At 37.9% G+C, this 13053-nt stretch overlaps 2 protein-coding genes across 2 annotated transcripts; both read left to right on the forward strand.

Moving 5' to 3' along the window:
* The first annotated feature begins 450 nt into the window (after positions 1 to 450).
* Positions 451 to 3653, forward strand: LOC116302494 (uncharacterized). Its single transcript, XM_031711795.2, has 3 exons — positions 451 to 1130; positions 1610 to 2071; positions 2987 to 3653. The coding sequence occupies exons 1-3, from the start codon at positions 653 to 655 to the stop codon at positions 3193 to 3195; spliced, it is 1149 nt and encodes a 382-aa protein (XP_031567655.2). The 5' UTR covers positions 451 to 652; the 3' UTR covers positions 3196 to 3653.
* A 3453-nt stretch (positions 3654 to 7106) lies between these two features.
* Positions 7107 to 12561, forward strand: LOC116302493 (uncharacterized). Its single transcript, XM_031711794.2, has 3 exons — positions 7107 to 7646; positions 11555 to 12019; positions 12297 to 12561. The coding sequence occupies exons 1-3, from the start codon at positions 7163 to 7165 to the stop codon at positions 12497 to 12499; spliced, it is 1152 nt and encodes a 383-aa protein (XP_031567654.2). The 5' UTR covers positions 7107 to 7162; the 3' UTR covers positions 12500 to 12561.
* The last annotated feature ends 492 nt before the right edge of the window (positions 12562 to 13053 follow it).

Below are 13053 nucleotides of genomic sequence, written 5' to 3' on the forward strand. Positions count from 1 at the left end.
GTATGGAGGAGCTTTATACAATGTAATTAAAGAGATATAATAATAAATAATAAATGTTGATAATCACTGTGTCCAGTGTTTCCAGACTGTCTCATCTTCCACTGGAATCCAATTGGAATTTTGAAGTTGATTTTTGCGCAGAGTGAGAGAAAACCGGAGAACCCGGAGAACCCGGAGAAAAACCCTCCAAGCACAAGAGAGACTGACCAACCGACTCTACTCACATACGACGCTAGCCTCCTTCGCAGACGTTCTTAGCGTTTGTCATGCAACGTTTCCCTCCACACAAAGAACGTTTGCGTAGGATAGGCTAAAACGACGCAGGTCGAGTCTGGGAATCAAACTCAAGTCGGCTAACGTCACCCATGCTCCCTCAAGTGCTTTTGAATGTAAAACTAAAAGGCATCTTCACCCAAACGGGGTGTACACCCCTTGGGTTTGAGACTAAAGACATTTAAACTGATCATTTCCATGGATCAGGATTTCACCCTAAAAGCATTGAGCCCGTCCCCACTATCAACTGCGTGAAAGAAACCCTACTGTACTGTATGGTCTTGTATTACAACGTGACCTGATCTCAAATAACTCTGAAACCTCTTCAAATGACATCCTTCTTGATTCTCGGGCGATCACTGTTAGTCACTTAGTGATCATGGGTTTTGGATTAACATTCTCCGCTATTGTGATCTCTTTAGCGCTTTTCGAAGTCACTGTGTCTGCTCAGCAGTGCTTACCTATCTCGGGCAGCATCTTTGAGGATTGCAGCATTGCCGGCTACAACCAAACCTTCAGAGTACCATTCGAGTTAAGCAGTAAATCCAAGAAATGGATAAAATCATTTACATCTTATATAGTTAAGCTACCAAAGAATAACTGTTCGGTTGCACTGATGGGTGAAACGATTCTGTGTTCTGTCTACGCGCCCAGCTGCACGGAGGGGAATCCCAATCCTAATTTACCATGTCGAAGAGTTTGTTCTGAGTTCATGAAGAGATGCCGTGCACACATTGATCCATTTTGGCTCGAGTACTATGTTGGGTATTGCACTCTGCTTCCAAACAAGACAGCATCGTCAGGACAATGTTACGAGCCTGAAGGATTTGAAGAGCACTACAATGCTTCCACAACAGGTAATTCCTCGTAGAAACCTCGTTGTTCGTTTTCTTTTTGGAGCGAAGGATGACCTTGTGTACCAGATATTGTTCAGGCCGCTTTTACTTAGATTTTCGTGATTTGATATGGGGAGAAGTCTGATTCAAAATGCGCTAGACCTTTTTTATTTTCAACACGATGTTTTCCCATGCATATAAAACCATTTCCATTTCGTTTGAGTTAAGGCATCTCTTTAGATGAATCTTATCAAAAGTTACATAGAAAAACAAATTCTACTGGAATGATACTTGGCTCGAAAATAGGAAAATATTGCACCCAATGTTAAGGATTCATCTAAGAGCCTAATGTGTATATACAGGGAATACCTACTTCACATTAAAATAGTTTCCAATTCTTATAATACCCAAACCACTTATCTCTACGACCTCATCTGACCTTCTTCTCAATGCACGCAAATTACTTGAGTTTTAAATATTGACTTGCATAATGTTGATAGGACTACTTGAAGACAAATGCAACCGTCTGGTGTTCCCTTGGTGCAAAGGAATTGGTTACGACCACTCCATCGTCAAAGAGTCTACGCAAATTTCGGAGTACGGATCGCTTTACGGTAAAAACTTTACCAACGCGACTGACGCACACACAAGCGCGAATAACTCAGCCATCTCATATTGGAACAAGTTATTGAGTAACCATTCAAGTTGCGCGCTACAGATACGAAAAATGATTTGCGCTGATCTTTTCCCTCCGTGTTTTCCGCCTGAAGGCTTAGCCTTTTACACCATTTGCGAGTCAACCTGTAGGAGTATCCGGAGCAAGTGTACAAACATCGATGCTTCGTCTCCATTCGGCAAGTATCTAACGTATTGTGAGGCTGTAGCTTCCGGGACATCTTCTCATGGCTTCTGTAAGCACACTTCCTGGCCTAAGCCCCTTCATTGGGTCAACTACTTTAGAGGTAAGTCACGTACTTTAGAGGTAAGTCACTTCTTTCAAAATCCGCCAGACAGTATATTTTATCTGATGATAATTAAACAGATGTTATTTTAGTTTAGGAGGGATCATTAGTGTTAGTCAGCCTGTTGGGTTAGTATACAGGAATGGATGGAGGTAAAAACTAGTACAAGGAGTGGAGGAAAGAATCGACACTGCGCCATAACGCGGCATGCAATGCAACCTGTTGCGTAAAACTATTAAATAACGTAAATAGTCAATAATAAATTAATACTAAAAAATGCTTGGCATAAATAACTGCCACTGGTGTCATGCTTTCCTTCCTGTGATAATAAATGCTTGGCCGCTATGTTTGTTAATACAGCAATAAAAACCAAACCATTAAAGATTAGCTAGTTCATCAAAATCAGGATGCTTTGCGGCCAACCTGATTATTGGAATCGGAAATCAGGAATTGTACAAGTGTTATTTTAGATTCCTGTTTCAGAAATCAGAAAACTGACTTTTCGGCACTGCCTAGGTATATTGCATGGGCGAAAATACAAGTTTGAAGGAGAGAATGCAGGATTTTGGATTTCCGTTTCCCGAATCAGAAATCGCATTTCTGTTTTCTGAATCACGAATCAGAAATCACAATCTCGCTGACATACGACAAAACACCACGTGTAGGGGAGGGGTGACCACTCGAAAATGCTCTTACTTCCGGTATCATTATCTGCGCTCTATCACCCCACCCCGAAAAGTAAGTTTTCTGATTTCTGAAACAGGAATCTAAAATAACACTTGTACAATTCCTGACTTCTGATTCCAATAATCGGGTTTGCCGCAAAGCATTCTGACCAAGTCATCAAACATAGCGGCTACCCCACCAAATATATACTAGGTCGTTTGTTCTCACAATATTGCTTTTCATTTGTAGATTATCCTAAACCAACGCCATCCTCTTCACCAAAGAAAGGAATGAGTACTCCAGTCATCGTTGCCATAGTGATAGTGCCTTTGATAGTAATTGGTTTAGTTGTATTAGGCGTGGTATTCTGGAGACAACGCAGGCTGCCTTGGATTGATCGGCTCTTCAAACGAGCAGATGATACGAGGGGTTTTGCTAGTGACGATCTCCAGCCTTGACTGTGATGAATGGAGGAGATGAGACAGCCCACATTAAATGATGGGGGAGGTGGGGGGAGGGGAAGAGAGTGATAATAATACAAAAAAAAAACAACAACAACAAAAAACAAACAAACAAACAAACAAACAAACAAACAAACACAAGACACCAACCAACCAACCAACGACAACAACAACAACAACAGTAACTAAAACCAAACAAACAAAAAGAAAAAAAATTGCACCTTTAGTCTTTATTTACGCATCTTATTATGAAATGACATAATAACATAGTCTAGGATGGATGCTAGCTGATTCCTTCAGGCAACGAGCAAATCAGCGCGAAGTGAAAATGCACAACGTGTTACCACGTTACCCCGTGGAAAACAAATTATCGTCTCACTGCTGGCCTGACCGGGGTAGGGTACTGTCTATGTTTTTTTCTATCCAAAAAAATTAAATAATATGTGGAACAAGTCTTTAATGATTTGACATCCTTATAGCTAGCTTTCGATTCTTCTAGAAGTGAAATCGGAGCAATCTAGGCTGATCTGACAAGTTTGGGTTGTTTTATATTCGGAAACCACTTTTCTGGATTTGCTTTGGTTTTGGTTGAACGTGATGGGGAAGTGATAGGTTTTAGTTCGAGCTTTAGAGCTTAGTCTAGTTGCAGAACCGATTCAAACGAGACAGAATGTGATTTAGGTTTTAGCTTAAAGGTGGTGTTACACGGAACAACTTGCAACACCGATTTTTCGTGCAACGCTATTGCGCCATTTGTGTGTCGATTTTTTCGACATGTTACACGGGAACAACTTTTCGCGCAACATTTACTTTAGTATTCAGTCCACGCGCTGCCAACTCACTCACGGCTATCTTTTTTCTTCTTTTCTTGCTTTTATCATTTTTTTATCAACTACAAAAGTTTTATCTTGTCTGTTCAGTTCAGTAGGTTTAGACAATTGTTGCAGTTGCTGTACTCTTTAAACTTACTTCTTCTACAGTCGGCGCCATTTTGTTGCGCGTCAAATCGGCGATGGACATGTTACACACATCGATTTGCTGAAAATTCGTCATCTTGTGTTGCAAGTTTTTTGAAGCCAGATCAAAAACTTGCAACGTGTTGCAGAGTGAAAAATTGCGCGAAAAATCGTCCTCGGCGCTATGTTACTCGACAACGAATTTTCGTGCAACAGTGTTGCGCAAAAAATCGGCGTTGCAATCCGTGTAAAACCACCTTAAAACTGGAATGCACTAGGACTTCAAATTCAAGCTTGTTTGAATGCCGTTGAACATTATATGAAGATGATATGCAAAACTGTCATTTCCGTGAATATTATAAGGTCCATAAAGTCGTTACTCTTTGGCCCGTGAATATACCATCACATGTAGTACTTTCACATGTAAAGTTATCACCTTTTATTTTTCTCTCGTTAATTCTATAGTGTTTATTACGAACATTTACATACTCCTTTTAGTTATTTCGCCAAATGCAAGGTTTTCCCTGCAGTCTGTTTATATTTTTTGCTTGACGCCGCATTGCAGATATGCACGGGCTCAATGCTAACAAATTTTGAGTTTTGTCATGCAGGCGTGCATCAGTTCAGAGTGCGAACTAATAAAATTGGGCTATCTGTCCAAAAAATCCTTCTATGACAAACCACAGACTTAAAGATAGATTAGTAACAGAATAGAAAAAAATAAATACCATAGTTGGAAAGAAAGATAAGGTTCAAATCAGTAAAATTCAATAAAAATTGTTGAGTGTAAATTTCGTATGAAAATCTTTAGATAAATAGGCTCGAATATTTTCATGCAAAATTTTGATTTTTATAAAGTTCATTTTTTAACGATTTTTGGACTTATTTCCTTCTAAATTGACAGTCTTACTATTTTAACATCCTTCTTTTCCATATTTTGGTTATTTTATTTCTCTTTCCATTTGTGGAAAGAGCATAACCGTGAGTTTTGAAAAGCGCTAGCTTATGAACTGCCGCGTCAAGAGACGCAGTCACCACGTGTATATCGATGATTTACGATATCGTGCTTGACGCACCACCTATATGAAATACCTATTTCTGATTGGCTTCTGGTTGGTTATGATTTGTTGGTTCTTAATTCTATGAAATTAACAAATTGCACACGTCCGAGTAACTTTATACCTTGCGTTTTGGTCTCAAATGAAAAGATGGAGCACTTTTTTTGCTTCAAAACTACGTATTTTACGTAGAAGTAATACAGTCGTTTGCAGCTAACCGACTTCCCGCGGCTGCGAAACATGTTCTAACTGCGCGTCAAACGTTTATGATTGGCCACCAAACGTGTGACGTTTGGCGCTTTGAAATGGCTGCAATGTATTCATTTAAAGAAATAAGCAACAAACTGAAAATTATGATGTCACAGCTTGTTTACATGGGCAAGAATGATAGGAATTTAGGCGATATTTTTTTTCGTTCGGGATATCTAGTACATATATTATCTAGTACATATGTTATCACCTTTCCCCCTCTAATTAACCATTTTTTATTGTGATTTTATTCGTTTTGCTGATATTTTGCCCCCTCTGGCGACCATGTACCCTTAGCGTTAACAATAGATTGTTTTGATGTGACGTCATTGTGTTATAGGGCAATCCGCTTAAGGAAATTTCAGAGGCGTTAAATATGTTTGGTGACTGTGTCGAGGTTCCCAGCGCTACTGTGTCAAGACACATTCGAAACAAATAACGTTGCCTAACAAAGCGCCAAACGTCACACGTTTGGTGGCCAATCATAAGCGTTTGACGCGCAGTTAGAACATGTTTCGCGGCCGCGGGTAGTTAGCTGCAAACGACTGTATTGAGAGTACCGCTCATGGTATTAAGAAACTTTCATCAATTGAGCGTGGTATTTTTCATTAATTCTTCTCGAATGGTGCTTAGTGGTATTGCCTATACTTATGTCTTCCAATAATTGTTGAATATTTTTGCTCTAAAGAAAAATTGATATTAATAAGCAAATAAAATGAGCAAACAATTGAATAAATGAAAGAAAAAAGAACGAGCGAAAAAATGAAGGAGGGAAAGTATGAACGAATAAAAGAATGAGTGAACGCCGGAATAAACGAGAAAAAGTATGAATGAGTGAAGAATGAACGAGGGAAAGAATGAACGAGGGAAGGAATGAACGAGGGAAGGAATGAACGAGGGAAGGAATGAACGAGGGAAGGAATGAACGAGGGAAGGAATGAACGAGGGAAGGAATGAACGAGGGAAGGAATGAACGAGGGAAGGAATGAACGAGGTAAAGAATGAACGAGTGAAAAAAAGAACGAATGAACGAGTGAACGAGACAGTGAACAAGTGAACAAATGAAAGACTGAACTGTAAACAATTGAAAGAGTGAACCAACGAACGGGTAAATTAGTGAACGCGCGATGAATGAAAAAATGAACGAGCCAAAGAATAAGAGAATGAACTATGTAAAAGTGAATGAATGAAAGAATAAACGAATGAACGAGTGAACGAATGAACGAATAAGCGATCGTGAGTAGAAGAATAAACGAATGAACGAACGAAAGAATGAAAGTATGAACGAATAAACGAGTGAAACAATGAAAATGTGAAATATGAACAAATGAAAGTGTTAAGAAATGAGGAACGAATAAACGAATGAACGAATAAGGACCAAAAAAAATGAAGAAATAAGCGTAAGCATACAGCGAGCGTCGTGTTATGCGAAAGATGACTTGTTTGATGTTCAGGTTCAATTATATCTGTGAAAAGAATCCACGGAATACGCAACAATCATACTTTTATGCTTGCTTAAACAAATTCATTGACATTGTCAAATCTCTTTGACAGAACAGAGGTGAATTACTTTGACCCTCGTACATGTATTCATATTTCAAACTTGAAATGTATCAGGCATACATTGAATATAGGATTACAAATTCTTTATAGTTTATATCCTGCTGGTTCTTCTATGTTCTATGTTCACAAGCTATCATCATGTGTCTCAAGCTAAATTTCTTCATTTTTGCAATCTTCATAACCTTGTTTTTGGATGGACTAGTCGCGCAACAATGTATCTCGATGCCTGGGAGCCCTTTTGACGCCTGTACGGTTGCTGGATATAATACTACTTTTGCAATGCCCTATGAGCTTAGTGAAGAAACAAAGAAATTGGTGTCTTCAGGCTTTTCCATCCTAATATCTGAGTTCGTAAACAATAATAACTGTTCGGTTGCTTTGATGGGTGAGATGATTCTATGTTCCGTCTACGCGCCCAGCTGCACGGAGGGGAATCCCAATCCTAACTTACCATGTCGAAGAGTTTGTTCTGAGTTCTTGAAGAGATGCCGTGAACGCATTGATCCATTTTGGCTCGAGTACTATGTTGGGTATTGTACTCTGCTTCCAAACGACACAGCATCATCTGGACAGTGTTTTGAGCCTCAAGGATTTGAAAAGCATTACAATGCTTCAACAACAGGTATTTGTTTTTAAACGTTTTTAATATCTATTGTTTATAGTAATTAGAATTCAGTAACTACATTTGGTCAATTATATTTTATTTTTGTGATTGAATGACAAATGACAAATTGATCACCGGTGCAATATTTGATGCTGTATTTCAAGCAATTTCCAATAATGTAATATATATATTTAGGCACTGCCTAAAAGCGGAGCTCCCGATACGGAAATCTCAGGGAGAACAATTTGAATGAAACTGAAAGGTAAACATAAGATCGGGGAAAAAATCTTCAATTATTTTTCATTCGAGATTAAAATAATTTCTCCCATAATAAAAACCATGCAGTGAAATGGAATCGGAATGCATTACATTGTTTTTTGTTTTTTGTTTTTTTTGCGCGAGTATACTCTCCCACTTAGGAATTTTGTACACAACTCACCACCACCCCCAGGGGCTAGTTTTGTTCTTGAAAGATTCTTCGATAAAGTTTTTAGGCTTTGAATCTCTTTTACTTAAAAAAAAACGAAAGACAACTACAGATTATCCAATACAATATCAAGTTTAGTGAAATTTACCTCGGATGTCTTTCATTGAAATCGAAAATCTGGAGATTTAGGACAAATCAAGACTAAAAAACAGTCTTGAAAACTGGTTAAGGTGAGCAGAAAATAAGCTTACTTAATTACGTCTTTTACGGAACGAGACGAAGTTTACATTCATTTAAACTTGACAAAAAAACTAAGACAAAATAGAAAATAACGCAAAAGGCAATGCAAAATACAAAATGACTAATTTCGTTGTCATTAAATTGGCGTTTGTAAATGTTTTTGAATATTTTTTAGCTTTTTAAAGTGAAAGATCTTTATACAATAACATCTCTCAACAACACAAATTAAGCTCATTTTTATAATCATACTTACTCGAACAGCTTAAGAAACAGTTGAACATTTGGTAAAAATTTATATTTCATTCAATAATTAAATACTGAATTATGTGTAGAAAGATATAAACTTATTGCATGAAAGTCTTCTTTGTTTTGCCGATGGGACCCCGCGATAGGAGGCGAACAAAGCTGCATTTTTTTTGAACGAAAAACATACGATAGTTGGTTAAAAACAACCGGATTGTTAAGATTTACAAAAGCTAAATAAAGGACGAATATTTGTTGTCGTAATATGCTCTCCGTGTTATGTTTCCTCAAGCATTAAAATATATTAAGCTTATCTATAGAAATATAAAAAGTTTTGAGAGAAAGTCTTTGATTTGTCGATTCATTGAGAAAAATGCTTGTCAAAAAAAATAAATAAAAAACAAATAAAATAAATAAATAAATAAATAAAACATAAAAAAATAAATACTAATATACGATTGTTTGCTAAAAAACACACACCTGAATTCTTGAAGAACACTTCTTGATCCATCTTTGACTACATGAAAGTATTTTTTTAATTGTTTTTGGTCTATGACTTGTCCTGAAACGATTTTTTGTGCATCAAGAGAGCCGCATTTGTGAGTAGTTTTGCTTTGACATCAAGCGGGATTCCTGTGTTGTGTACACGGACGGACGGACAGACGAACGGACGGAAGTGACGTCAGCCAAGGCATGAAAAAATCAACTCGATGGTTTACCATTTTTGGTGCTCCGCTCGCGCGGGCCGTCCGCTTTGAGTCAATTCCAAAGGTGCCCATCCCCCACCCCCTATTTGACTTTTTGGGAAAAAATTGGTCAAATTCCCCACCATGCGGGCCAACCAAATGATCAATTCGCTATACGTACCCGTATAGCAAACATAGGGGAGTATCCCCCCCCACCCCCCCACCCCCCCGGGGGATGAATATCTAATTTTACCTAAAAAGTACAAAACTGAGCCTGTATACATCCAACAAGTTTCATGCTAAGTACCTTTTGGGGTCGTTTTATCATTTATAGCTTTAATTTTATCAGAATCGAGACTTGAATTCTTTGCCGACTTTTGAATTAGCGTAAACATATTTCTCATACTCATTTATAATTCATGAGTAAACCAGCCAATCAATGGGCTATTTTTGGGTCACATGATGTTACTTGAAACCTTGTAAAGTGTTGTGAAAGGAATGCATTCAGTCTGGAGTAACTGGAACAAAATCAATTCAGTCCTACATGGGACTGAATTAATTTTGTTCCAGTTACTCTAAGTCGAATAATTAATGAGATGAGAAGTCATTTCAAAGCCTCCAATATCGGACTGGACGGGATCTCAAGTCCGCGCAATTAGTTCCAGTCCTCGGCTACGCCTGGGACTGGAACTAATTGCTTATTGTCGCTTTGAAATATTACTTCTTCTTTTGGACTCCAAAAACTTATCTTCATCTACTCGTTCTGTACTGTCATCCACATTGAAAAGTTTTGCTTCTTTTTCTTTTTAATTCCAAGCTTTTCTTTCCATGCATTTCAAAGAAGCTTCAAGGAAAGATTATATTTTGAAACCAAATTTTGTACAAAGGTGATTCGATTTCAATGAGATCGTAATCGATCGTAAAAGGCTGCGCAAAGGGATCCGCCAAAAAAAGCTTGTCTAACTTCTTTTGTGCCATCCCAGATTTTAAACAAAGGTATTTGTGTTTTTTTTTTAATTCACAGACGAACCAGAGTCCTCTAAGCACGATCCAAGGGGGGTATGCCCGGAGGGGGGGGAATGGGCACCTTTGGGATTGACTCATACATAATTTCATAACACACATCAGTAAAGAAAACAAAAATTATGATAACTTTAAAGTGCATTGTGGTTTATTTTATCGATCCAGCCAATGAGACTAGGGAAACCACTCAAATGTTAGTTAGCTTGGTGATGTTTTTTTGCTTTTCGCTCCTGACGTCTTTGCATCTCGAGCGCTGCTCACAAAATCATGGAAGCAAAAATGACAGAAAAATCAATAGAAGACCGTCTAGAAGAGCAAATAAAAAATTCCCAGTCTTCAGAGCTATGGGAAGAAAATCTAATTTAAATCAAAGAAAAATCGTTTGAGAGTTATAGTTGATGGTAAAACAGTTCTCAACCATGGCACGGAAGTAAGTGTTAGTCTGAAAAAGTTCACTTCAAGTTAGCTTTTATGCCCAGTTTAATGACTGCACCATTAACATTAACCTTTCCAAATGACTATTCTAAGTTTACTTTTTACTATTTCATTATTTTACTTTTTACTGCTGTTATTTTTGTACAGTTATAGTTAGAGAGAAAACTTTTTTAGTTGAAGACTCAATTATTTGTATACTTGAGTAGATTAATTTGACGTTTGAATATTTTTAAAAAAGGTCAACCAATGAAGTCAAAAATAACAGATTAGTAATTATTGTACGAGGTTGAGTAAAATATATTATTTGTTAGTGGCGATCAATCTCGTACTTAGAGCCTGTGTTTCTTCTGGCCTGCGGCGAAGAACGAGGGCTCCGGCATAATCCACTTTTTGAGACCAGGATGAGAGTGCAAACGTTAAAAGACTTGCCAAAAAAATATGTTCCTGATTTCAAATTTTTATTTTGATCGGAAGTAAATACAGAACTCTGTTTAAAAGCAAGATTTTCATTGACTATATTTCATTCCGGAAAACTGCGCATGCGTGAAAAATGGATTATGCCAGAGCTCTCTTTCTTAGTCGCAGGCCAGAAGAAACGCAGGCACTGAGTACGAGATTGAGTGGCGATTATTTGCAGCATGCGCAATAAAGCTTTGCATCATAATGCGCATGAGAATAGAATATTACATGTATTTGTAGGTAGTTATTTGCAGCTGCTTGGGCAAATCAAAACGACGGAAAAAATAATTTTAATGATAATCCACTTTGTTTAAATTTTGATGTGACTACCTTATGTCAGATAGAAGAGAGCTTCATAATTTTGGCGCTAAGAGGTTAGAGGTTTTTTAATGTCTATTATTTCTTTTTACTAGGATTGCTCGAAGATAAATGTAACCGTTTGATTTTCCCGTGGTGCCAGGGGATTGGGTACGAGCATACAATCATGAAAGAATCGACCCAGATCGCAACCTACGTCGACTTTTACAGGAAAAACTTCACCAACGACTCCACAAAGGACGCTATTAGTGAGAAGGGTTCAGAGATCAGCTATTGGAATGAAATATTGGCAAACAACTCCATGTGTGCATCGGACATTAAAAAAATGCTTTGCGCGGACTTTTTCCCGCCGTGTTTCCCGGATGAAGGATTATCGTTTTATACGGTTTGTAAGCCAATCTGCGACAAAATAACTCGAAAATGCCCGAATACCAAAGGGATTAAGTCATTTGAAACGTATTTCCAATTCTGTGAGACTAAAGCTCTAGGGGAATCTTCGCATGGATTCTGTAGGTACACGAAATGGCCTGATCCAATGGGATGGCTTAATCTATATAAAGGTAATTCAGTATGGAGATATAACGTGGTATTTGATTGGTCGAGAGGTGGACAGGTGGGTTCTTCATATTCATAGGGCATGAAATATGCTCATGATTATAATTTCAGCTAACATCACTTAATCGGCTATTTATCCGAATTGCGTTCGTAAACTAGAGTTTAATTGGTTAGATGGTATAAATTTATTGCAAAGCCGGGATATCTTTCAAAGTGGTATCAATTTCGACCTATTCTTTCATTAAGATTTATATAGCAACATTCATTATTATTTTTCAACAGACCGTCGCCCTAAAGTATCCCCAAAGCCTCCAAGCAATGGACTTAGCACCCCAATCATCGTTGCTATAGTGATAATCCCTTTAATATCGATTAGTATTGCTGTATTAGCTGTGGTGCTCTGGAAACAACGCAAGCTTCCTTGGTTTAATCGGCTCTTCAAACGAGCAGATGATACGAGAGGTTTTGCTAAAGATGCTGAATAAGAACGTTTTTGGTTGAGACTTTATTTTGAAATGACGGCACAATAAATTCATTTTTAACTTTCGATTGTTTTCTTATGCTACCTGGAATTATCTTCAAAAGCAGGGCGACCCAGTTGTACGGAGTGTGGAAAGCGCTATTCGACTTATAAATCTTATTTTAAAGGAAATAAATTTATTGGATAACACCATCAAGTTATCCACTGGATAAGATTTATCCATCGGATAGCACTATCCACCCTCAAAAGTTGAGCTTATTGTAGTAAATGAAATAAGAAAGTATGGGCCTTTTTCACGCGGCAGACATGTTGATTGGAACAATAGGTTCTACCACGCGTAGCCTCGCATACAAGAGTTTGAGAATGTTTAAGCGGGTGAAACAAAGGTTCATTGTATTCTCACGAGGATAAACATGGCTGTCGTGTGATAAAGGTCCATTAACCTCCAGCTGATATAAGATATCAGCATGTTTCAGTGATCGAAAATAGAATCAATCCCATTAACCACCACACGCCCAATGCACTTCAGTTTCACAGCAGCCATCTTAAAAAAGAGCT

Source organism: Actinia tenebrosa, unplaced genomic scaffold, assembly GCF_029948245.1.
Source record: "Actinia tenebrosa isolate PJP-AT-01 unplaced genomic scaffold, QUT_ActTen_1.0 PGA_scaffold2__45_contigs__length_23673736, whole genome shotgun sequence".
NCBI classification, from domain to species: Eukaryota; Metazoa; Cnidaria; class Anthozoa; order Actiniaria; family Actiniidae; genus Actinia; species Actinia tenebrosa.